General features: G+C 45.0%; 1 protein-coding gene and 1 long non-coding RNA gene across 7 annotated transcripts in view; one reads left to right on the top strand and one right to left on the bottom strand.

The window, feature by feature from the left end:
* Positions 1 to 26,906, bottom strand: part of USP9X (ubiquitin specific peptidase 9 X-linked) — a 197,839-nt gene that overhangs the window by 57,095 nt on the left and 113,838 nt on the right. For 4 of the 6 annotated variants that reach the window (XM_056558938.1, XM_056558942.1, XM_056558941.1 and 1 more), the window contains exons 19-26: positions 21,799 to 22,039; positions 20,057 to 20,206; positions 17,126 to 17,246; positions 12,217 to 12,347; positions 11,229 to 11,504; positions 3,012 to 3,065; positions 2,276 to 2,392; positions 2,067 to 2,192 (exon numbers count right to left, since the gene is read on the bottom strand). In XM_056558938.1, the coding sequence (XP_056414913.1) occupies positions 2,067 to 2,192; positions 2,276 to 2,392; positions 3,012 to 3,065; positions 11,229 to 11,504; positions 12,217 to 12,347; positions 17,126 to 17,246; positions 20,057 to 20,206; positions 21,799 to 22,039 (1,216 nt within the window). The remainder of the gene's footprint in view (positions 1 to 2,066; positions 2,193 to 2,275; positions 2,393 to 3,011; positions 3,066 to 11,228; positions 11,505 to 12,216; positions 12,348 to 17,125; positions 17,247 to 20,056; positions 20,207 to 21,798; positions 22,040 to 26,906) is intronic. The other 2 variants (XM_056558943.1, XM_056558944.1) reach the window with 1 other exon arrangement.
* Positions 23,934 to 26,906, top strand: part of LOC130356871 (uncharacterized) — an 87,637-nt gene continuing 84,664 nt past the window's right edge. Inside the window, exon 1 of the long non-coding RNA XR_008889020.1 lies at positions 23,934 to 24,016. This is a non-coding gene — a long non-coding RNA (uncharacterized LOC130356871). The remainder of the gene's footprint in view (positions 24,017 to 26,906) is intronic.

Here is a 26,906-nt window from a genome sequence, read left to right as displayed (position 1 = left end):
TTCATTTTTTATTTATATAAAAAAAAACAAAGTAATATGTGCCAAAACAAATAGCCATTTTTAAAATATTCCAAAAGCACTGTACATGGTTTGTCATCAATTGCTTTAGTGCCTATCCCCACAATCTAATTTCCAAATTTTTAACACTAGCCAATTTTATAGGATGCCACTGATTTTATTTCTCTCTCTTTGCAGTATGGTAGAAACTAGCGATGCACTGTAATTTTGGCCGCCTAAAATTATTGGCCAAAAATACCCCTTTTGGCATTTACGGCTGGGTGATGGGGGGTTGGGCGGTGGTAGGTCGATCCACTGTGGAGTTAGCGGGAGGACTTACCTCTGCATCTGTGAGGTCCGTGGCTCTTAATTTGATTGAGCCTGGCTAAGCAGGCTCAACCAAATGATCGCAGAGCACACAGATCAATGGAGTTCTATGGAACTGTATTAGGCTGGGTTCACACTACGTTTTTCAACTATGGTTCCCGCATACGTTTTCTATCAAAAACCGTATGGGAAAAAAAAACGGATGGAACAGTATGGGAAAAAGTAAACCATATGCGTCTTTAAACAGTATACTATTTTTAAAAGTGCATACTGTTCCGTCCGTTTTTATAGAAAAAAAAAACCATACGTTTTTGAAAATTTTGTCCATTTTTAATGGGAGGGGTCTTGGGTGGGGACTTAAGGATTCAAATGCACATGTGCAAAGTAAAAACGTATAAGTTTTTCCCGTATGCAACCGTATACATGTGCGTTTCCCATTGACGCCCATGTTAAAAAAAACGTATGCATTTGCAGTACGGTTTTTAAACTGGAGACAAAGTTGTGGTCAACCAAGGTTTTGACTCTGGTTTAAAAACCGTACTGCAACCGCATACGTTTTTTTTTATTTTTTTAACATAGACGTCAATGGGAAACGCACATGTATACGGTTCCATACCGGAAAAACATAGGTTTTTACTTTGCACATGCGCATTTGAATCCTTAAGTCCCCACCCAAGACTCCTCCCATTAAAAATGGACAACATTTTCAAAAACGTATGGTTTTTTTTTCTATAAAAACTGACGGAACTGTATGCATTTTTAAAAACAGTATACTGTTTAAAAATGCATACGGTTTACTTTTTTCCATACTGTTCCATCCGTTTTTTTTTGCCATACGCTTTTCTTTAGAAAAACGGATTTAACACCATATGGCAAAAACGGGATGTGAACTCAGCCTTAATCTGTATGCGGTATCTAATGATTACTCATAAAAAAGTCCCCTAAGATGAATAATAAAGAGTAAAGAAAAATAAATAAAATATCCACTAACCCCTTCCATAAAAGTTTAAATCACCCACCTTTCCCATATAAAAAATTATAAAAACAAACATATTTGGTATCGCCGCATGCGTAATTGTCCCAACTATAAAATTATTTTGTTTCTTATTCTGTTGTGTGAATGGTGTAAACGCAAAAAAATTTTTAACAAAAATTGCTGATTATGGTCACCTCACATTCCAAAAAAAGTTATAAAATGTGACAAACTATATGAAAAGAAGAGGTGGGGCAATGCATTTTTGGTTTTCGGCCAAGCACAGCCTAAATTTTAAGTTTCAGACTTCCCTTTCCCTTTCCGTGCATCCCTAGTAGGAATGCAAAGTGAACCCAGGCAAACAGAAAACAGAGAAGTCATTCTCCTTTTCAGCTTTCCTTTACTTCTGGCTAACAAATTCATTACATTAAATGTAAAATGGAATGAGAGGACTACAGTACACAGAAATATCAAAATTAGAGTTATATTTCTGAAGAGTAATAACATTACAGGTTATGGATACTAGGTTTATAGGGACAGAATGTTGATACAGTGATTTATTCTCGTGACCTATTTGGAGTTGGGAAGGAATTTTTCCCCCTGGTATGGGGCAATTAGCTTCAGCCTCAAAAAGGTTTTTTGCCTTCCTCTGGATCAACGCAACCAGGAAATAAGTTGAACCTGACAGAAATTTGTCTTTTTTTTTTTAACAGCATAAACAAGACCAGTTCAAAGTCTGATACAATGGAGACACATGTTTATTTCTTACCTTCTCATAAATTTTGCTTATTTCCTCATTGGCTGAAAACACCAACTGAACGGATCCACATCCAGATGCCCAGATGACTTTTTGTATTGCTCGAATTACGCAAATATCAGGGATGTACTTAGAAGCCTAAAACAAGTGACAATCAAACAGTTACCTAGAAGTTTAAGAGGTCTACCTGCTCTTTGAAATCAAACAGCATAAAGGCTTACTTCATCTGATATTTGTTGTGCTAGGCGTATTGCTACGTTTCTCAACATACATTCTGAAGTTGGATTAGGAATGTTCTGTAGGGCATTTTGTAGCACCACTGCTTGATCATGGGTAGCCTAAAAGAAAAATAGTCAAGAAACTAGTGCTGCATGAACTTAAACGGATAGACTAAACTAGTAATCACTTTACTGAACAGAATTTTACAAGTCTGCTATATAACATATATTATCCTATGTTTAAAGGAGATCTGTGGTGTATAAAACTCATCCTGCAGATAGGGGAAAAGTGTCTGATCACAGGGGGGGATGTGTCTGAACGCTGGGAACGCCCGTGATCCCCTGTATGGGGCTCCGACTCTGCCGCAGCTCTCCCGTGCAGGTCTCTTTATGGGAGAGGCAGAGATGCAATGTTCGTGCAGCCCCGCACCTCTCTCATAAAGCTTTATTTGGGGGGCCAAGTCAGTGAGGTCAACGACCCGCGCATTAGCCGCGGCAATGCCTGGACCCCATACAGGAGATCACGGGGGTCCCAGCGTTCGGACCCCCACGATCAGACACTTATCCTCTATCCGCAGATCTCCTTTAATAACCTTAAATGGTTACAGTTCTTTCCATAAACTTCCCTTCATGTGATGTCATTCCCTCCAGTTTTTGGGATCACAAACCTAATCTTTCTAAATCAATATAATCTACCTTACCCAAGAAAAAAAGCCCTCAAACGGTGAATTATACTCACCGATAATTCCTTTTCTGGGAGTCTCCACGACAGCACCACTGAGATCAACTCCTCCTGATTGGGACAGGAAAAACACTGAGAGGTTAAATTCCCCACCAGTGTATTTACAAAGAACACCGAAAGGAAAGGAATAAAAGTGTTTACGAACACCACATCAAGAAAACAAAAAGTGTGGGATATATGGGTGCCGTCATGGAGACTCCCAGAAAAGGAATTATCGGTGAGTATAATTCACCGTTTCCCCCATCCTCTCCACGACAGCACCCCTGAGAAATGCCAAAGATAAGATAAGGGAACTGCACTAAGGACTTTGCGTCCAAAGGCCATATCCTCATTAGACAAAAAGTCCATTCTATAAGGTTTAGAAAAAGCACGAAGACTCTCCCAGGTAGCAGCTTTACATATCTGCTCTACCAAGGCCCCCTGCTCAGGAATAGGAGACTGCTCTGGTAGGGTGAGCTTTCATCTGAAGAGGCGGGGATTTACATCTGGCTAAATAGGCCTCAAATTGCCATTTTAATCCATCTGGCTGTGGAACTCCTAGAGGCCTTCTTACCTCTATTAGTGCCAGCAAACTAAATAGATTACTATCCTTTCTCCATTGACTGGTTCTATCTACACTGCTCAAAAAAACAAAAGAACACTAAGATAAAACATTCTAGATCTGAATGAATGAACTAATTGTATTAAATACTTTCGTCTTTACATAGTTGAATGTTCTGACAACAAAATCACACAAAAATTATCAATAGAAATCAAATTTATCAACCCATGGAGGTCTGGTTATGGAGTCACACTCAAAATCAAAGTGGAAAACCACACTACAGGCTGATCCATCTTTGATGTGATGTCCTTAAAACAAGTCAAAATGAGGCTCAGTAGTGTGTGTGGCCTCCATGTGCTAGTATGACCTCCCTACAATGCCTGGGCGTGCTCCTGATGAGCATCCACCAACTCCTGGACAGTCTGTGGTGCAACGTGGCATTGGTGGATGGAGCGAGACATGATGTCCCAGATGTGCTCAATCGGATTCAGGTCTGGGGAACGGGTGGGCCAGTCCATAGCATCAATGCCTTCCTCTTGCAGGAACTGCTGACACACTCCAGCCACATGAGGTCTAGCATTGTCATGCATTAGGAGGAACCCAGGGCCAACGGCACCAGCATATGGTCTCACAAGCGGTCTGAGGATTTCATCTCAGTACCTAATGGCAGTCAGGCTACCTCTGGCAAGCACATGGAGGGCTGTGAGGCCCCCCACAAAAAATGTCACCCCACACCATTACTGACCCACTGCCAAACCAGTCATGCTGGAGAATATTGCAGGCAGCAGAACATTCTCCACAGCATCTCCGGACCCTGCACGGTGTTGGGCTGTAAGCTCAACCTCCCACCTGTGGGCATCGGGCCCTCATGCCACCCTCATGGAGTCTGTTTCTGACCATTTGAGTGGACGGACACATGCACATTTGTGGCCTGCTGGAGCTCATTTTGCAGGGCTCTGGCAGTGCTCCTCCTTGCACAAAGGCGGAGGTAGCGGTCCTGCTGTTGGGTTGTTGCCCTCCTACCGCCTCTTCCACATCTCCTGATGTACTGGCCTATCTCCTGGTAACACCTCCATGCTCTCGACACTACGCTGACAGACACAGCAAACCTTCTTGCCACAGCTCGCATTGATGTGCCATTCTGGATGAGCTGCACTACCTGAGCCACTTCTGTGGGTTGTAGACTCCGTCTCATGCTACCACTAGAGTGAAGGCACTGTCAGCATTCAAAAGTGACCAAAACATCACCCAGGAAGCATAGGAACTGAGAAGTGGTCTGTGGTCACCCCCTGCAGAACCACTCCTTTATGGGGGGGGGGGTCTTGCTGACTGCCTATAATTTCCACCTGTTGTCTGTTCCATTTGCACAACAGCATGTGAAATTGATTGTCAATCAGTGTTGCTTCCTGAGTGGACAGTGTGATTTCACAGTAGTGTAATTGACTTGGAGTTACAGTGCGTTGTTTAAGTGTTCCCTTAATTTTTTTTTGAGCAGTGTATATATTGAAAAACAGCTCTTTTAACATCTAATAGACTATAAGATCGTTGCAGGTCATTTTTAGGATTGTAGCAGGAGGATGGAATCACAATAGTCTGCGATCTAAGAAAGGAAGATACAAATTCAGTTAAAATTTTTTGGTAAAGTCGAAATATGATATCATCATCCAGGATTCTAAGATAAGGCTCCTGGATAGAAAGGGCCTGGATCTCACCGACTCTTCTAGCTGTTGTAATACTACTAAAAATACTGTGTTTTAAGAGTAAGGAATTTATCTGAAACAGAGATTAAGGGCTAAAAGGGATGTAATGGAATAGCACCTAAAACCATATTTAAATTCCACTGAGCTCAGAGATTTAAGACCTTTGGTCTGATTCTACTTGTAGCCTTGATAAATCTGGAAACCCACACATTGAAATAATGATGAATAATGAAGGAAATAACCTTGACAAGAGTATCAAAAGTAAATTCATCCCAACACCAAGAAATGTATTTCTTCCATACTCTAGAGTAGATTTTAGAGGTAATAGTTTTACGGCTTGCTAGAAGTGTACTTATTACCCTCTCGGAAAACCCCTTCTTGAGCAGAACAGACTTTTCAATTTCCAGGCTGTCAAGCTACGCTTTGAATCTGGCCGTAAAGGAATTGCCCCTGGGACAATAGGTTTTTTAGAAGCCTGATAGGTTCTTCTAGACTCAAGGCTCTCAGTAGAGAGAACCACCCCTTTCTAGCCAGTATGGTTCTACAAGGGTCAGAGCGCAGGAATAGTTAGTTAATCAACTTTTGAAGGACCCAGGAAATAAGTGGAAGGGGAGGAAATGCATAGCCTATTTTGAATGTCCAGTCCTGAGCTAGAGCATCAATTGATAATGAAAAGTCTCTTTGATGGAGGGAATAAAACTGATATAGTTTGTGATTTTTCTTGGTCCGTAATCATCTTGATTGTATAAAGGGCCAGGGACCACTCCCATGGGTCTATCAAATGTCTGCTTAAGAAGTCCGCTTCCAGATTCCAGGCACCTTTCAGATGGACTGCAGTAATGGAAAAAAATATAAAATAGTGTTTTCTGCCCCAAAAAATATTTGATTTGATATTGAATGCAGGGCGGTATGTCTTGGGCCTCCCTGATGACTTATAAAGGCCACTGCGGTCGTATTGTCCGAGTAGATTAAAATGTGACGATTCCTGCAACTCTGTGCCAACGCCTGGATAGACATCCAAATGGCCAGTAATTTCCTGAAATTGTATAAAATATTTGCTGTCCGAGGATCCCCCCCTTCCTTGGACTGCTTGATCGTCTGAGTGGGCTCCCCACCCCATGCACATACATATGTAATTATCAGCAGAGAATTCATCTGGAACAAATTTACCCCTTTCTCCAGAATTTTTGGAGATAACCACCACTTCAATTGGCTGTTTAACTGTAGGGGAATAACTACTCTTGTCTAAAGTCTCTTGAGGCTTGTTCCAGATGGAAAGTATCCATTTTTGTAGAGGTCTGGAATGGAAAAATCTCAAAAATTCTTTGGAATCTATATGGATGGGAAGGTAATAGTAAGCGTCCATCATCAGATCGCAATCACCGCCTATCTTTTATAAGTTGAACAGCAGACTTTACGGTTTCTATTTTGAATTTCCCGCAAACCACAAATTTGTTCAAGGACTTCAGATTTATAATGGTAAAATACTTTTGAGAATAGAAAGAGGGAAAGCCTAATGACCTAAGCCTTTCTGATGGAGAGGAACTTCTCTAATAGCTCCTAGGCTAAAAAGGTCCTAAATACCCTTAATTTCTGGACTCAGAGTCTGCTGGTTTATGACAAACCTTGGAGGGTGAGGTGATGACAACTCGATCTGGTAACCCTGAGATATGACCCCACTATCCAGGGATTGGAGATTCCTAAACAGGGGCAAAATAGGACCGCCTTGCCCCAACAGGCCTGGCGTCACTGTTTAGGATTAGAGGTGGTCTGACTGGGGTTGAGGAGGAGATTTCTCTGCGCGCGCCCCCCCCCCCCCCCCCACTTTCTGTATGACCAATGACCTGTCTTCCCTCTACCTTCTCTGTGTGAATGATCAGGCTGCCATGGGAGACAAAATTAAGATTTTTTATTTTTTAGATTCAACTTTATCTGGAGGAAACCCTTCATTCTTGTCTGCCGCTTTTTCTACTATAGTGTCCAGTTCGGGACCAAATACAAATTGACCACGGAATGGAAGAGAACAAAGAATGTTTTTAGAAGCCATTTCTCCAGACCAAGATTTTAACCAAAGTACACGTCTAGTACTATTAGACAAAACGGCAGTGCAGGCAGATAACATTATGACTCAGCTGAGGCATCAGACAAGTAATTACTAGCCATTTTTAGCAGAGAAATGGATTCTAAAATCTGCTCTTTGGGAGTATCAGACTGAAGATTGAATTCTAATTGATGCAACCAAACTCCTAGAGTTCTAGCCACACAGGTGGAAGCTACATTAGGTCTTAGTTAAGAAGCAGAAGCCTCCCAGGTTTTCTTTTACAAGCTCTCTGCCCTTCTGTCCATAGAGTCTTTCAACAGCCTGGCATCTTCAAAAGGCATAGAGGTACATTTGGCTACTTTAGCACTTGGGACGCTATACCCAAAGTTGATGTCCCAGTGGCTAGTGTCAGAATCACTAAAAAGGGTAGCATCTCTTCAGACCCTTTGGAATTACTCTGGTTTAGTCTATTCATCCTTTATAATTTTATGCAACTTCACATAAACAGGAAATGTGCATGTCTTCCTATCTCATAGCCCCCCAAAGAGTTCGTCCTGGATGGATTTAGCCTCTTGAACTTCAATATTTAATTAATTCAATAATTCAATCTTAATTCAAAATTTAAGAGAAAGCTCTTAAGCGAAGAGTCTTAAGCCTCCTGAGGATTCTCTATACATTCTATTTCTGGGGAGATACTCTCTTCAGAATCAGAGGAAAACTGATTTTTTTTTTTTTTTTAACCAGTTAAATAGTAGCCTTACTAGTTGAAGAAATTGGGGAAGGAGGTGGAGTAAGAGGCACTAAAGCAGTATAGATTTAAGAATGAACCATAGATTTGATTTCCTGCATAAGGGTGGGAGACTCATCCTTAACCACGGAAGCAATACAAGCTTTCATAATGGTTTGGATGCAGATTCAGGAAAATCTTTTTAACACACAAAAAATTTTAGGTTTAGATTTCTGCTTCTGTTTAGCCGAAGTACCCACAGGATCCTTATCTCCCTGAAATACAAAGAAGAGAAGGATCAACACCAAGCAATCGAAGATAGGCAGGGTAAAAACCCCTAAGGCCCTCAGTACTCCTGGATCCTGAGACCACTGGAGGATCTGGAATCTTTGCTGGTGAGCTCATGACACAGCCTGGGAAAAGCCAATGTAGAAAACAGATGGAGTAGCTTCCATACAGGAGAGGGGCTCTTTATAGCAAAAGGCCGCTCTCTTGATTTGAAATGGTCACTCCCGCCGCTTCTGAGTAGCATCAGATGCCAGCATTCCGGCTGGAAGGGGTAAAAGCAAAATCCCTCCCTGGCCGGAACTGACGTTATCTACACAGCTGTCACTCTGGAGCGCTAATGCGCAGCCTGAGAATACTAGGCCATGCCAGAGGGTAATGCAGCACAGGATCGCACGTGCATCCAGACCTGGAAGGACAGTGTCTAAGCTTCAATCCAGCCCTCCTTTGTGCTCCCCTCCTTTGGGTTCCTTCACCAGGTTCCCCTAGTCCACTAGGCTCTGGTAAGGCCCTCTTACTTGCAGGTGACAGTCCCCTGCACCTCTCAGGTCTTCTTCCCTGAAAGGGTCAGGAAAAACAGGGGTGGCGTTGTGGAGACAATGGGGGAAATCTTGGATACCAGGTGTCTTGCTTTATCATCAATCTGCTGTCCACTGCCTGTTAGATAGATCATGACAGAACACAGGGGCAGGCTTAACATGTGCTACGTGCAGGAAAGAGCATGGACAGTATACATGCAAGCTGAGCCTGCCGACTGAAAATGATCCACACTGTGCCTGAAAAGTAAATCACGTGTGTTCTCTCACCATCCCAGAAAGATTAAAGCAGCTGTTCCTTGTGCAAATACCAATGTACCAATTTCTGTAAGTCCACAGTACTGCAGTGTGATGATCTACTCCTCCCTACCTTTAGTTTGTAGGCTTACAATCACCAAAAGTTCACTGCTGTGCTGCTACGGTTTCATTCCTTTATGCTCACACAGCAACTGCAAAACCAGTGCATCTGTAACCCCTTCTGTCTCCCACATGCCAGCTATAGTACTGTACTTTGTAAATCATCAGACCAGTCCAGTGCTAGCTAGTTCCTTCCGCTTTCACCAGCACTACCTCATTGCCGATCAGAAGCATGTGCTGTACTTATCCAGAGAAGTAAGGTGTGTACTAGAGATGAGCGAACTTACAGTAAATTCGATTAGTCACGAACTTCTCGGCTCGGCAGTTGATTACTTTTCCTGCATAAATTAATTCAGCTTTCCGGTGCTCCGGTGGGCTGGAAAAGTGGATAGTGTCCTAGGAAACTCTTTCCTAGGAATGTATCCATCTTTTCCAGCCCACCGGAGCACCTGAATTTACGCAGGAAAAGTCATCAACTGCCGAGCCGAGAAGTTCGTGACGAATCGAATTTACTATAAGTTCGCTCATCTCTAGTGTGTACTACTGGCATACAGCCCAGATTTGGTCTCCTGAAATCTCGAGAATAAGAAATAGCTTTGCAACATGGAACAGGGTCTCAATTACAGCAGTGCGTACTAAAATCAGCTTGTCACCACTGAAGGTTTAGTCTAGCAAACCCATGGTAAGTTTAAAAAAAATCTCATAAAATTATTAGTATGATTTAAAACTTTTATGGCCATCACCAACATAGAAAAATACTGCCTTTATTCTTTTATTTTTAGAACCTTGATAAGCAATTAACTACTATTTACTACCGTAAATGCCCAAAGCGCACAGCCAAAACAAAAAAGGGAGGGGATTAGGGAAAGCTCTGAAAAAAAAAATATAAAAATCAAAAAAATCAAAAAATGCGGTGTACAAACTTTGTGGCATCATACCCAAGACTAGTGGAGGATGTAGTCTGACTACTGCCAAAGGGTGCTTCCACTAAGTACAGAGTAAAGGGTCTGAATACTTTTCTGAATGCAATCATTTAGTTTTTCCTTTTCAATAAATTAGAACATTTTTCTAACATGCTGTTGCCACATTCTTATTATAGAGTACTAAAAGCAGAATAATGGGGGAAAAATTTATTTTTTTATTTTTTATTTAGCATGAGGCCACAACATAAATTGATAGAAAGGGTTTGAAAACTTTCCAAAAGCGCTGTAGATTTGCGGTTTATGACTGGAAATACCTTTTTCCATACTTTATGATCACTTCTCTTTAGCCCGCTGTAACCCTGTTTTCTTGTGTTATAATTAGTGCTGGTTTGACTTTTATATATTGTTCTATTTCAATCTCCCGATTTTTTACAGTTCTGATAATCAACTCCTCTTTCCACCTCTGTTTTTGTCTTTTTTGCTAGTTTTTTTGGATTTTTTTAATTCAAAGCACATCATTTGAGTTTTCTATCCTGGTGAGCTGATGTTCTTCTTGGCCTATATTGTACATTCCCATTTTGCTTAGATTTGCTTTCAAAATTGTACACACAGTTGACTAAGAACCAGACTCTTTTGCTACACTGTGCTGTATTACCATTTTTAAGGGAGTTTTGCGTGTGTTAACGAAATTTAAAAAATGCAATTGAAAATGTGTATTTTTAATCAAATATTTTAAGGCTTGTTCATTAATCTTAAAAATGCAACTGACAACTCTCGTCGGCGCCACGTCTTTCAGTTTGCCAAATCCAATAGCAGATCGGCAAGTTCTATAAGTGCTTTCCCTTAAAAACTCATGACACTGTTTTAAAAATGCAAATTACAAGGCGATTCCAGCCTTTTCTTATCTAGAGCATTTTCTTTCAATGAAAGGGCATTACCGCTTTATGAGTGTCAGCTTCTTGAAAAGTTTGGACCACAAATACTGTTAGACTACGCAAAACATATCTTTTTAAAACTACCTATTGCTGTTACATACTTATTTAATAGCAATATCGATTTCACAAGAAAACAGGAACAATAAAGCTACTCAAAATAGTAACCTACCGGTGACACAGGATTGGAGCCTTCAACAGGCTGGCAAGCTTCTGCCACTGCCCGGACATGTCCATAACCAATTGCAGTAAGCAACAATTTGGCGACTTTGAGTGCATTAAGATACGCACTTCTCCTTGTTTCCATGTCAGCATTTGGCAGAAAGTTATTCCGGGTAAGCATGCTCAACACAAGAGGCAATCCCCCACTTTTCAGGAAGTTATACTGAAAGTCACTAGCATCTTCTCCCAAGGGTGCATTGGCAGGCATCAACAAGGCATAAACAACCTAGAAATAAAACACATTATCTGTGTGGTTATCATACATCATAAACTGACTGTTCTAAAGAGACTGACACTAGGTTTATGCTTCCCTATCTGAGGGCAGCATAGACTAATTAGAAAAACATGACAGTGTATCATATCATGTAATGCAGCAAATCCAGATATTGTTGCTGTCTCTACACATTAGGGATCGACCGATTATCGGATTGGCCGATATTAATCGTCCGATATTCACGATTTTGTTAGTTAGGTTATCGGTATCAGCATCTAACCTTGCCGATTATGCGTCTTGCCTGCGACACCCAGGCCAGTGCCCAGAGAACAGTGGCGCACAGGGCCCCCGCTTGTCCCCGGCGCACAGGGCCCCCGCTTGTCCCCGGCACACAGGGCCCCCGCTTGTCCCCGGCACACAGGGCCCCCGCTTGTCCCCGGCACACAGGGCCCCCGCTTTAAAATGCCCAAAAATTAAAACGCACGGAATATCGGTATAAGTTATCGGCTATCGGCCTGAAAGTTCACAGGTTATCTGTATCGGCTCTAAAAAATAAAATCAATATCGGTCGATCCCTACTACACATGCTGTAAAAGGCTAGTAAACCGGGGGGAGAGGGGGCTTGCATTCCATCACCTTGATACTAGAGGAATGGCTGCATTGCGAGTTAACATTTAAGCACCATAAAACATATGAGATACACAAATAAATTACAATCACAAACCTCGGTCAGATATAGGACTTGTGAAGCAGATTGGCCAAAGAAGAGTGAATCCAAAGATGAACTTAGGCTACTTTCCCCAAGTTTTGCATGATCTAAACAAATTGCTCTTAGTTTCTCCACAATAGTATTGTCTGAAATAACACAAAGTCCGCTATTACAGTAAGAACTATAGACATTGCAATGCTAATATTACCAATTAGAAACTTTATACAAAACAAAATGGCTTGAATAACCAACATCCAGGTTTGTGGGAAACATACATGCATTACTTAAAAAGATTTTTTGTACTCCCCGTAAAATCTCTCTCTGATAGCCTTCATTGGGGGACACCTATACTGATGGGTATATGCTCTTGCCACTAGGAGGTGCTGACACTAGGAAAAGAAGTCGGCTCCTCCCTGGCAGGATATACCCACCCACTGGAAGTGAGGTAATCAGTTTTGCCACAAAGCAGTAGGAGAAGCCAACAAAAATATGTCCAAAAGGACCCTAGAAAAGAATCCCAGATAAAAATAAAAGAATAACAGGACAAAAAAAAAAAATGAAGATATGGGTGGGTGCGGTGTCCCCCAATAAAGGCTACAAGAAAGATTTTACGGTACAAGAAATCTCCTTTTCTCGGTCGCTCTTCATTGGGGGACGCCTGTATTGATGGGGCGTACCAAAGCAGTCCCCTAGGGAAGGAACAACAACCACTAGCGCAAGGGAATCAGTCCCGAGACCGAACCCACTTGTCCGTAAGGCCTGCGGATGAGACCCCAGGCCAGAGAAAACCGAGGCCTAGAAACAGGGCTCCAAGAAGATCCCCCAGCCATGGAAATGGACTAGGCCGCCAAAAGGAAGGGACCATCCTTCACAGGGACTCTAAACCTACGGTCCTCAGAGAGAGGCCAGAAAAATTCTACTAGGAAGCCAGAGGGGCCAGAACCATCCCGGAAGGAGGTAGGAAATCACAGAACCAGACAGAGGGCTAGCCCGGCTGGGAAACAAAAATGGAAAATGGCACAACAAAAGAAAAAGACGGAAACCGGCTCTAGAGAGGCCTGGAGCAAAAGATCGAAGCTCTGAACATCTGCAGACCCAAAACCCCTATCCAGGAGCCCACCGCGAAAACATGGGAGGTGACATAGCTCAACTGGTGTAATTCAAATGACCGGAACGCCCTCCATTTCGAGAGAACATGGACCCAGAAGGTGAAGATGGAAGGTAATAATGGCCAAGAAGAAGCAGAATGTCCAGAAAAGGGGCATCCTGGAACACCAGAGGGACAGACATGGGAAATGGAGGTTCCTGAGTCACCTGGAAGATGGACCCGGAAGAATAAATTGGCAAGAAAGGAGCGGAAGACCGGAGTGGCCAACAAGGGAACTGGAGGTTCCAGAGTCTCCCAGAACACTTACACCCGAAGGGTAAGGAAACCCAACATCCACGAAATGCTCCAGGTGACAAAGATCTGTGCCGAGACAGAAGAAGTGCGGTACAGAAAGACCGCCCTATAAATGAAATCACAGAGAAATCTGGGCAGGACCGCTACACATGCGCAAGACCTCAACCACCACTAAGGTCCAAAAGAACCAGGTGGGCCAACCTAGAGAAGAAGGCACGCCAAAGCGTCCCAGGATAGTGGCCAAGACGAGACCAACCGGTCCTGGGGCCCCAGCGGACCAGAGCACTTTGAAGCAACAACCTGTCAGGACAGGAACAGAGGGAGAACAAAAGGGAACCCGGCTGGAACTCCCAGGCTCTGGGCAAAGAAAGGTAACTAGAAATCTGTGGAGTCAGTGTAGCACTACTAACAACGTCAAAGGAAGGAGGAAAACACCCTACCAGGGAGATTGTGCCGAGGGGGGAGGAGAGCAATGGAGGACCCAAACGACAGACTGAGGCTAGACCAGCTGTCGCCGAGCCACACATGATAGCAGAAACCCTTCCAACAGGGGAGTGCCAAGGCTGCCTGAGCAGCAGTAGATAACCAAGAAACAGGAAGAGAGCCAGGCTGCAATAGAGGGCAGTAAGCACACAGATAGAGACAGTGAAAAGCTCTACTGAATGCTCAGCAAAAAACAAGGGCCCAGTCAGATATCCCACCTATAAAGTGGGAAGAGAGAGATGACTCCATCTCGGTAGTAGAAAGCAACCAGAGAAATAGTCCCCCTAGTGGAGGGGAAAACAAGGGGTGGTGGAGATGAAACTCAGGCACTGACCATGCCAAGCCCCCTGATCCCCATACCCCCCATGGAAGGAGGATTGACAAAGTGCACCAGGCACTGTAGGAGAAGGACAAGCCGCCCAGCGCCAACGGACAAAGTACTGGGTGGACGAAGCCCCCAGGAACTCTGCGAGAAGATATCGAGGAGCCAATCTGTGTCCCCAGAGGGATCTGAATCCTGGATACTGGAGCTGGGCAAAAATGCAAAGACGTGACTACAAATGCAAGGAAGAAGCACACACAGGAACAAACGGCGTTGAGGGGAACACCCCATAGGCACTAATGGAACCAGTCTAGTTGTGTGTAAGGCAACCGAGCAGGCGCCTGAGCCACCATGCACAGGAATCCATGAAGATACCTAGAGGCATAAGGGGGGGTGAAGTGAAGGTGGGCTCTACACGTGCCCGGGGACCTAACATACGTAGGGACACAGACATGGATACCTCTCGTCAGTAGTGAGGAACCAAAATTGCAGACACGAAAGGAATCGCAGACATCCAAGTCTGCAGTACTAAGCACCCAATGGTGTGTCACACCCATGCCCCTAGAAGACCAACGTGGCACTCTTAGAAAGGGGAACAGAGTGCTGAAGTTGCTGTGAAAAGCCATGGAACCTGTAGGAAACTACCACTCCCCATTTCCTAATGGTGCCCCACACCAGGACTGCTGTTGCAGATGCAAGAGATGAAGGAGATATGTGGGGCAGGAAACATGCAGAGACAGTCTGAATGGTATAACAGGTTCAATGAACCCACAGAGACACTTCATGGAACTTCACATGGAAAGGGAGTCACCGGGATGCAATGAAAGGGGCGGCAGGAAAGGGGGGAGGTGACCTGATGGATTAGAAACCCTGCAGACAGTCTGGCTATATGGCATAGGGACCATGGCCAGACCTTGTCCCGCAGTCAGAACCACACATTGAAAGTCATGCAGAGAGGGACCTGGTAAAGCAGGGAACCCTGCGAACCAGTATGTGGTGCATTGCATAGGGCACAAGGAGCAACATCAGTTGACTCACTCAGAACTACACCTCGGCAGTGGGATACCTTAACTTCCGTCCACGGAGTGGGAAGTGTATGGTAGTTGACCCAACGTAGCAGTAAATCATGGCTGACCGGATTCCTGAATATACAGGATCACTCCGGCCCAATGGATAGAATCCCTGTCACCCTGGAAGATCAGGGGAGGTTGAGGAGCCCTGGAGTGCATCCCTGTCACCCTGAAAAGGGTTGATAGGACAGGTAGGGTCACTTCTTCGGACACCACACCATAGCATTGGGACAGTAATACCTGAAGAGCGACCTAGAAGTGTAGGAGACCATGAAGACATCTATCCAGCTTACTGGCACAGGGTCCCCTTGTACCTATAACGACACCCTTCTGGACTCCTCACATTAAAAGAGGGGTACAGGAACTCAGGCCCCATGATGGGAGACTGGTGGCGGCAGAAACCAAGCAGACAACAGTCTGGCTCATTAATAGAGAACACCCCCAGGTGCTGGTGCCCTATTGTCGCATATGGAGCGGTGGGGAAACCTGGGGCCATGGATAGTATCCTCGCCATCCTGGGAGATCAGGTGATTTTATCCCTGTCGCCCTGCACAAAATCCATTGTACATGCCGGATCACTCCTTTTGACACCACTTGTTAGCAATGGGGAGCCTTCATTCCAGCCGTGGATCCAGCAGCCATGTGATGAGTGACTGGCCTCAGAGGAAACCACACAGACCGTAGGAACACGTGCTTGAAAACCTTGCACTAGAAGTGAGGGGTCCAGCACACTAGCCACAGATTTCGAAGACCTATAAGGACCCTCCCGGAAATAAAGACCACAAAGCGGAAATTTTATGTCTAAAGACACAAGAGAACGAGACACCTGGGAAAGGCCCTCAGCTAAGGCCAAGGATGCGGATGTATCTGCAGGGGCATCCCACCGGTGTCTCGCCCTGGGGAAGGGGCTGGAATGCGGCTGTGGGCGCAGCAGACATGTCATTGCAGAAATGCCACGCACAATATCCCTGAGCTGGCAAAGAGACCTTTGCCTCTTCAGGTGATAAAACAGGGGGGTCTGTTAGACATACTCACAGACAGACTCCATCTTCTCATACTCACCCAGGCATCAAACTCACCCAGGTGTCTTCAACAGCTTATGGCCACGCTGCATCATCCCAGGCTAAGATAGCAGAGTGAGCAGGGGAAGTGGGGGACCCAGACCCAAGGTACAAGCTCCAAGTGCTGGCGAGAAGGGGTTGACAGTATATACTCTAAATGTCTGTGCCCCTTTGTCGCATATGGGGGAAAAGGTAGCGCCATGCTCCTGGAGCCCCACCTGAAAAAGGGGAAACAAAAGTGATAAAACAACTAAACTAAACAGCTCTTACTAGAAAATAATAAAGGACCAGGTCTGGGGAGCTCCCAGACTTGTATGTTGCCTCCTACTGACACAAGCTAAAACTGATTACCTCACTTCTAGTGGGCGGGTATATCCTCCCAGGGAGGAGCCTCCTAGTGGCAAGAGCATATGCCCATCAGTTTAAGTGTCCCCCAATGAAGAGCGACCGAGAAATTTTAGTTACACTGTAATAAAATATGTGCAAGTTTAAGTTTTAAAGATATGTAATTCTGAATACAATTACATTATCGGAACCACAGTCTGAAAAACATATGCATGTGACTCATAAGATGTGTTATCGGTACCTGGTGGCATAAGCTTCATCAAAACACGAGCACCATCGCGAAGAGGTGGCATATTTAGGCTGCTGCCTAAATCTGCAACTTGCCACAGAAAAGAGATGTATTGGTGGTGTAATGACATTATCTAGAGACGGAAAAAAGTTGTAATTAAAATAATATTACAGATCGGCAGTTAAGTTAAATCGGCAACCTTAAAGTTTGACATGGCATAAAGTCTTTAACCCCTTAAAGACCAATTTTAGACTTAACCCCTTAAGGACCGGGGTTTTTTCCGTTTTTTGCATTTTTGTTTTTTTGCTCCTTGCCTTTAAAAAAATCTTAACTCTTTCAATTTTGCACCTAAAAATCCATATGATGGCTTATTTTTTGCGCAATTCTACTTTGTAATGACGTCAGTCATTTTGCCCAAAAATCTACGGAGAAACGGAAAAAAAATATCATTGGAAATTGGGAAAAAAAAAACGCCGTTTTGTAACTTTTGGGGGCTTCCGTTTCTACGTAGTACATTTTTCGGTAAAAATGACACCTTATCTTTATTCTGTAGGTCCATACGATTAAAATGATACCCTACTTATATAGGTTTGATTTTGTCGGACTTCTGGAAAAAATCATAACTACATGCAGGAAAATTATTACGTTTAAAATTGTCATCTTCTGACCCCTATAACTTTTTTTTCTTTTTCCGTGTATGGCGCGGTTTGCGCCGTGATCTGAAGTTTTTAATGGTACAATTTTTGCATTGATAAGACTTATTGATCGCTTTTTATTCATTTTTAAATGATATAAAAAGTGACCAAAAATGCACTATTTTGGACTTTTGAATTTTTTTGTGTGCACGCCATTGACCGAGCGGTTTAATTAATGATATATTTTTATAATTCGGACATTTCCACACGCGGTGATACCATATATGTTTATTTTTATTTACACTGTTTTTTTTTTTATTGGAAAAGGGGGGTGATTCAAACTTTTAATAGGGGAGGAGTTAAATGATCTTTATTCACTTTTTTTTTCACTTTTTTTTTTTGCAGTGTTATAGGTCCCATAGGGACCTATAACACTGCACACACTGATCATCATTGATCACTGGTTTCTCATAAGAAACCAGTGATCAACGATTCTGCCGCATGACTGCTCAGGCCTGGATCTCAGGCACTGAGCAGTCATTCGGCGTTCGGACAGCGAGGAGGCAGGTAGTGGCCCTCCCGCTGTCCTGTCAGCTGTTCGGGATGCCGCGATTAGCCGCGGCTATCCCGAACAGCCCGACTGAGCTAGCCGGCAACTTTCACTTTCACTTTTAGCCGCGCGGCTCAGCTCTGAGCGCGCGGCTAAAGGGTTAATAGCGCGCGGCGGCGCTGCGCGCTATTAGAGGCGGGTCCCGGCTTCACTATGACGCCGGGCCCGCCGTGATATGACACGGGGTTACTGTGTAACCCCGCATTATATCAGGAGAGCAGGATCAAGGACGTACCGGTACGTCCTTGGTCCTTAAGGGGTTAAGGACTCAGACAATTTAATTTTTAAGTTTTCGTTTTTTCCTCCTCGCCTTCTAAAAATCATAACTCTTATATTTTCATCGCCAGACTAATTTGAGGGCTTGTTTTTTGCATGACCAGTTGTCCTTTGTAATGACATCACTCATTATATCATAAAATGTATGGCGCAACCAAAAAACACTTTTTGTGGGGAAATTAAAAAGAAAAACGCAATTTTGCTAATTTTGGAAGGTTTCGTTTTCACGCCGTACAATTTACGGTAAAAATGACGTGTTCTTTATTCTGAGGGTCAATACGATTAAAATGATACCCATTATTAAAAAAAATCACAAACTTTTTCACCAAATTAGTACATTTATAATCCCTTTATTTTTATGACCTATAACTTTTTCATTTTTTCGTATAAGCGGCGGTATGAGGGCAAATTTTTTGCGCCATGATCTGCACTTTTTTTTTATACCACATTTGCATATAAAAAACTTTTAATACATTTTTTTATAATTTTTTTTAATTAAATGTATTAAGAAAGTAGCAATTTTGGACTTTTTTTTATTTTTACGTTCACGCCGTTCACCGTACGGGATCATTAACATTTTATTTTAATAGTTCGGACATTTACGCACACGGCGATACCAAATAGGTCTATTAAATTAATTTTTTACGCTTTTTGGGGGTAAAATAAGAAAAAAAACTTACGTTTAACTTTTTTATTGGGGGAGGGGATTTTTCACTTTTTTTTTACTTTTAATTTAATTTTTTTTTTACACTTGAATAGTCCCCATAGGGGACTATTCATAGCAATACCATGATTGCTAATACTGATCTGTTCTATGTATAGGACATAGAACAAATCAGTGTTATCAGTCATCGTCTGCTCAATCTCAGACCAGATCAGAAGACGCCGGGAGCCGGACAGAGGCAGGTGAGGGGACCTCCGTGCGGCGTTCTGAATGATCGGATCCCCGCAGCAGCGCTGCGGGCGATCAGATCATTCATTGAAATCGCGTACTGCCGCAGATGCCGGGATCTGTATTGATCCCGGCATCTGAGGGGTTAATGGCGGACGCCCGCGAAATCGCAGGCATCGGCCATTGCCGGCGGGTCCCTGGCTGCAATCAGCAGCCGGGATCAGCCGCGCATGAAACGGGCATCGCTCCGATGCCCGCAGTTATGTACAGGACGTAAATGTATGTCCTGGTGAGTTAAGTACCACCGCACCAGGACGTACATTTACGTCCTGCGTCCTTAAGGGGTTAAAGAAAGCGAGAAAAAAAAAAAAAATAGTAATCAGACAGGCACACCAGACACACTGCTTATAGTGGTGACACTGGTGACTTCATGAAGACTACTTTAATATTGACAATATCAGGTGCAGCAATATCAGGTTACTTTTTTCCACTTTCTCTAAATGTTTTGAGAACTCCATAAAGATACGAACCACTCCAGGCAGGCAGCTTTCAACTTCTGGGTTTGGACCATCACTGTAATGGTTTCCGTGATTGCCAGGAGATCCAGTTGAGGAGTCTGAAGAACTATCAGGACTTGAAGGCATATTTGAACTTATCTGTGTAAGCTTGGCGGTAATCAGCTGTAACAAACAATAAAATAACATTATAAGGTAGACAATTCTTTTTGCATTAGCTTTACTAATTAAAGGATAACTCCAGCCAAAATTAAACATTTCCCCTATGCGCAAAATAAAATAAAGTGTTCATTTATTTTTTATATGGGAGAAGTCATAATGGAGCTACACCCTTCTGTCCTAAATTACAGAAAAATTATTAAGTGTTTGGAAGTAGTAATGCCCTTTCTTTAGATATTAATGGGGATGGTCAAACAAAGCTTTATCTGCCTCATCTAGACAGAAGTGACAAACCTGGCAGTTCCCTACAGCGTAAGGATACATGGGGGAATTTATCAAGCTGTTTGGACAGGTTTTTGTTTACTTTTGTTAGATTGGTCTTGTGCTGCCAATATGTGTGAGCCAAAATAGATCAAAATCTAATGTCTATTTCAGTTGTTTATTTAGTCAAGATAGTGTAGTGATAACAATTTTACTATTATGTGACTCTTCTGAAAGTCTTAAAGGAGTACTCTGATTTAAAAATGTATACCCCCCCCCCCCCCAAATGTTCCCCTTGGCTGTACCTCTCTGCGCATGTACTTATTTCTAAAATCAGTCCAGCCATTCTCCCGCTGCGAGGCCACGTATTTTCTGCCACTTCCTGGTTATGGTGGTGTGGAGGATGATGTAAAAATAATCATCCCCCATGCTGCCTTGCTACAATTTCCTGTCCCTCCGTGCCTCCCTCCTCCTCAACCCCTTCCCTCTCTGTTACCTAATAATTTTAATAATGGAGGATATTCTGACGCGTTTGCACAGCCCAGCCAATGACGGCTGTGCAAATGACTATATGAATATGCAAAGGATGGGAGTGACTGGATTGCGGTGAGAGGGGCAGGCTTAGAGAGGAGAAAACCGAGTGGTGACATTTCGTTACAAAGATGGCCGCGGTCAGGGAACGAAATTCATAATTCTGGCAGACAGGCTGTACTTCCGGATATCGCAAAAGTCAAGGATGCGTGCAAGCGAGACTACTGAGGTAATTGACTTTATTATATAACTTCGTGCTAGCTGTGCAATGCCATAAAATAACTTTGCTTCAGAGTACTCTTAAGTTTGGAGCTTTCACAAGTCGCAAACCTAAGTAGGCCTGGACGACACAGAAAAAAAGCTGTGACTGTAAAAGATTTTATTTGCTAACAGTGGTTGCTAAGTTAACAAAGCAGTGTGCCAAAAATGATACATTTTGTGCAAAGATACCAAAACCACTGCAAACAAAAAAAACACAAAACAATCCATACAAATAGCTTTCCTCAATGAGAATTGATTAATAATAATTGATTAATAGCATTAAAAGAAAATTGAAATACTCAGCCTATCGTGTGTGCTCAAGTGGCAAAAAAAGTGCTATTTTCTAATCTCACACTTTTTTTATGAACAGTGGAAAAAAATGATATGACAATTTTTTTCCCTTTAACTTTAAACACAGCTGCCAAAAATTGCTGCGGTGAGAAGGTATAGATATAAACAATTTAATAGTGCTAATAATTTGCTATTTTTGATACACTAGTTTTCTAACTCTACCTGTACAAATAATGCTTAAAAGAAATACTTACAGTTTTATCTTTCAGGTTCAACTGGCCAATTAGCTTTCTATCTTCTGAAGGATCCACTAGTTCACCACCAATAAATAGTTCCACTTTTGTATGTGCACTGTTAGCCTTGATACGATTAAGTATACAACGACGGACAGAACCTATTGTGTCATTTGTGTGAGACCATATATCTAAATCTTCTACCTGACGGCCCTGATTCGGAAATCGTACAACCAAGGTTATGTGTTTTCCACGGAAGGCCCTAAAAGCAGAAAGTAAAAAAATATAATTTACATATTGTGCTTCAATGTTTTATAAAATGTTGATAATGAATTAATAGGTTGACCACTACAACGCTAATGTGTTTTAATGATTCTTATAAACAACACCTACCAATAAATCTGAATATATAAAATTCTGCAGTTTTCTTCAAGATTGCCATAAGATGGGGACATGTCAACAGACAGTCAATTTAGCATCCTACATGTCACGTATCAACTACATTTGCGGGTGACGGTTACTGCCAGTTGCTACGTTGCATCTGGACTCGCAACATAAAAATAGTGGCAAGTTCAGGTGCAGCCTGCTATAGACCGTAATAAGCAGCACAGGTGCAACATGCATGAGCTCCCTAACACCCCTTTATTTGCAAATAAAATTTTAAACAATATTTATATAACTATAGCTATGTGTCAGGAAACCCCCTGATACATTGTTAGAAATGGGAAAAGCGATGTGTGATTTAATCCATTAACCCCTTAACGACGCAGGACGTATATTTACATCCTGCGCCGGCTCCCGCGATATGAAGCGGGATCGCGCCGCGATCCCGCATCATATCGCGTCGGTCCCGGCGCTCATCAACGGCCGGGACCCGCGGCTAATACCACACATCGCCGTCAATGGCGTACGCGCAAAAAAATTCCAAAGTCCAAAAAAGCGTATTTTGGTCACTTTTTATACCATTAAAAAATGAATAAAAAGTGATCAAAAAGTCCGATCAAAACAAAAATACTGATAAAAACTTCAGATCACAGCGCAAAAAATGAGTCCTCATACCCTGTACGTGGAAAAATAAAAAAGTTATAGGGGTCAGAAGATGACAATTTTAAACGTATAAATTTTCCTGCATGTAGTTATGATTTTTTCCAGAAGTGCGACAAAATCAAACCTATATAAGTAGGGTATCATTTTAACCGTATGGACCTACAGAATAAAGATTAGGTGTCATTTTTACCGAAATATGCACTGCGCAGAAACGGAAGCCCCCAAAAGTTACAAAATGGCGTTTTTTCTTCCGATTTTGGCGCAGATTTTTTTTTTTCTGTTTCGCCGTGCATTTTTGGGTAAAATGACTAATGTCACTGCAAAGTAGAATTGGTGACGCAAAAAATAAGCCATAATATGGATTTTTAGGTGGAAAATTGAAAGGGTTATGATTTTTAAAAGGTAAGGAGGAAAAAACGAAAGTGCAAAAACGGAAAAACCCTGAGTCCTTAAGGGGTTAAAGGGACTGTATCACTTTAAAAATATATATATTAATTCAATTGTCATGTAATATTATTTAAGTATTAATTGTGTATGTAATGTATTTTTTATTTTATTCACTTATAAAGTTTTTACTGGGGGCTGCCATTACTAGAGTAGCTGTGATGACGTCACTTAACGACACCTTCACAGCTGCTCTACAGCAGTCCCTGGACATAGGAAAGTCCAGTCAGAGCCGGTCTCATAGGGGAACATTAGGGACTAAAATGCCCTGTTCTGCGCATGTATGTCATGCGCAGAACAGAGCAGGTGTCCGTCACGAGAGGGAGCAGCGCCATGTTATTGAAGTTCGGAAGCAGTGGCTCCCAGACCTCCTGGCAGGCACTCTCCCTCAGCGGTGGTCACCGGGCTGTCAGCTCCCCGCAGCTAAGCCACAGATAACTGACAGCCCGGTTACCACTCTTCCACCATCTGTCTCTTCCCTCCTAGTCTCCTCCACACCTCCCTGAATCCTTCTCACCGCCTCAGGTTCTGTCTTCCCCGCCCGGTATTCTGTTAAATTGCAGGCAATAAATATTCTTTCAGCCTGGCGCCCATACACTGTACTGGCCGTGGGAGAGACAGTGCTGTGACCTCATCAGCATGTGCCTCTCTTTCACAGCCATCGTTAGGCGCGGGCTGTATAGTTTTATTGCCTCCAAGCAAGATACCAGGGAAGACAGATGCCAGGTGGAACTCCACAGCAGCCAAGGTGAGGAGGAGGGAGGGGGGTGGATGAAAGCATTTTTCAACTGCAAAACTTCAACTCCCATCATGCTCCGACCGCAAGAGTCTGTCTGGGCATGCTGGGAGTTGTAGTTTTGCAACAGCTGGAGGCACTCTGGTTGGGAAACACTTCTCCAAACAGTGTGCTCCCGTCACACCAGTGTTTCCCTACCAGTGTGCCTCCAGCTGTTGCAAGACCAACTCCCAGCATACCTGGACAGCAAAAGGCTGTTCAGGCATGCTGGGAGTCATAGTTTTACAACATCTAAAGCAGTGTTTCCCAACCATTGTGCCCCCAGCTGTTGCAAAACTACCACTCCCAGTATGCCTGGACAGCCATTTACGGGCAGTGAAGAGAGGGGGGAAGCGGCCAGTGAAGAGAGGGGGGGGAAGCGGCCAGTGAAGAGAGGGGGGGGAAGCGGCCAGTGAAGAGAGGGGGGGGAAGCGGCCAGTGAAGAGAGGGGGGGGAAGCGGCAAGTGAAGAGAGGGGGGGGAAGCGGCCAGTGAAGAGAGGGGGGGGAAGCGGCCAGTGAAGAGAGGGGGGGGAAGCGGCCAGTGAAGAGAGGGGGGGGAAGCGGCCAGTGAAGAGAGGGGGGGAAGCGGCCAGTGAAGAGAGGGGGGAAGCGGCCAGTGAAGAGAGGGGGGAAGCGGCCAGTGAAGAGAGGGGGGAAGCGGCCAGTGAAGAGAGGGGGGAGGGGGCAGTGAAGAGAGGGGGCAGTGAAGAGAGGGGGCAGTGAAGAGAGGGGGCAGTGAAGAGAGGGGGCAGTGAAGAGAGGGGGCAGTGAGAGGTGAGAGGGGGCAGTGAAGAGAGGGGGGAGGGGGCAGTGAGAGGTGAGAGGGGGCAGTGAAGAGAGGGGGGAGGGGGCAGTGAGAGGTGAGAGGGGGCAGTGAGAGGTGAGAGGGGGCAGTGAGAGGTGAGAGGGGGCAGTGAGAGGTGAGAGGGGGCAGTGAGAGGTGAGAGGGGGCAGTGAGAGGTGAGAGGGGGCAGTGAGAGGTGAGAGGGGGCAGTGAGAGGTGAGAGGGGGCAGTGAGAGGTGAGAGGGGGCAGTGAGAGGTGAGAGGGGGCAGTGAGAGGTGAGAGGGGGCAGTGAGAGGTGAGAGGGGGCAGTGAGAGGTGAGAGGGGGCAGTGAGAGGTGAGAGGGGGCAGTGAGAGGTGAGAGGGGGCAGTGAGAGGTGAGAGGGGGCAGTGAGAGGTGAGAGGGGGCAGTGAGAGGTGAGAGGGGGCAGTGAGAGGTGAGAGGGGGCAGTGAGAGGTGAGAGGGGGCAGTGAGAGGTGAGAGGGGGCAGTGAGAGGTGAGAGGGGGCAGTGAGAGGTGAGAGGGGGCAGTGAGAGGTGAGAGGGGGCAGTGAGAGGTGAGAGGGGGCAGTGAGAGGTGAGAGGGGGCAGTGAGAGGTGAGAGGGGGCAGTGAGAGGTGAGAGGGGGCAGTGAGAGGTGAGAGGGGGCAGTGAGAGGTGAGAGGGGGCAGTGAGAGGTGAGAGGGGGCAGTGAGAGGTGAGAGGGGGCAGTGAGAGGTGAGAGGGGGCAGTGAGAGGTGAGAGGGGGCAGTGAGAGGTGAGAGGGGGCAGTGAGAGGTGAGAGGGGGCAGTGAGAGGTGAGAGGGGGCAGTGAGAGGTGAGAGGGGGCAGTGAGAGGTGAGAGGGGGCAGTGAGAGGTGAGAGGGGGCAGTGAGAGGTGAGAGGGGGCAGTGAGAGGTGAGAGGGGGCAGTGAGAGGTGAGAGGGGGCAGTGAGAGGTGAGAGGGGGCAGTGAGAGGTGAGAGGGGGCAGTGAGAGGTGAGAGGGGGCAGTGAGAGGTGAGAGGGGGCAGTGAGAGGTGAGAGGGGGCAGTGAGAGGTGAGAGGGGGCAGTGAGAGGTGAGAGGGGGCAGTGAGAGGTGAGAGGGGGCAGTGAGAGGTGAGAGGGGGCAGTGAGAGGTGAGAGGGGGCAGTGAGAGGTGAGAGGGGGCAGTGAGAGGTGAGAGGGGGCAGTGAGAGGTGAGAGGGGGCAGTGAGAGGTGAGAGGGGGCAGTGAGAGGTGAGAGGGGGCAGTGAGAGGTGAGAGGGGGCAGTGAGAGGTGAGAGGGGGCAGTGAGAGGTGAGAGGGGGCAGTGAGAGGTGAGAGGGGGCAGTGAGAGGTGAGAGGGGGCAGTGAGAGGGGGCAGTGAGAGGGGGCAGTGAGAGGGGGCAGTGAGAGGGGGCAGTGAGAGGGGGCAGTGAGAGGGGGCAGTGAGAGGGGGCAGTGAGAGGGGGCAGTGAGAGGGGGCAGTGAGAGGGGGCAGTGAGAGGGGGCAGTGAGAGGGGGCAGTGAGAGGGGGCAGTGAGAGGGGGCAGTGAGAGGGGGCAGTGAGAGGGGGCAGTGAGAGGGGGCAGTGAGGCGCGCAGGAGGGGGCAGTGAGGCGCGCAGGAGGGGGCAGTGAGGCGCGCAGGAGCGGGCAGTGAGGCGCGCAGGAGCGGGCAGTGAGGCGCGCAGGAGCGGGCAGTGAGGCGCGCAGGAGCGGGCAGTGAGGCGCGCAGGAGCGGGCAGTGAGGAGCGCAGGAGCGGGCAGTGAGGAGCGCAGGAGCGGGCAGTGAGGAGCGCAGGAGCGGGCAGTGAGGAAAAGTTAGAGCAGAAAAGTAGTCTGCATTTATCAATCACTGACAAAATGGCTCTGGCTAGTGGACTACAGATTCCCATCCCCCACTCTATTTGCATACAGACACAAGAGGGACTTGCAGGAAAGCAAGGCCACATTTTACAGCAATTCCTTTCTATTCATCTGATTCCTCATGTTGTTATCTCCCTCTGCTGGTCAAGAGTGGGAAATATGACAAGTTATTTTTTAATTTTTCATATTGTGTGACAAATATAAAATGTTAAAAATATTAGCAAAAATATTTAAAAAAATGTGAAAAATGTA

Source organism: Hyla sarda, chromosome 2, assembly GCF_029499605.1.
Source record: "Hyla sarda isolate aHylSar1 chromosome 2, aHylSar1.hap1, whole genome shotgun sequence".
NCBI lineage: Eukaryota > Metazoa > Chordata > Amphibia > Anura > Hylidae > Hyla > Hyla sarda.
Note: the sequence above shows the minus strand (reverse complement) of the source record. Positions and strands in the feature narration are given on the sequence as shown.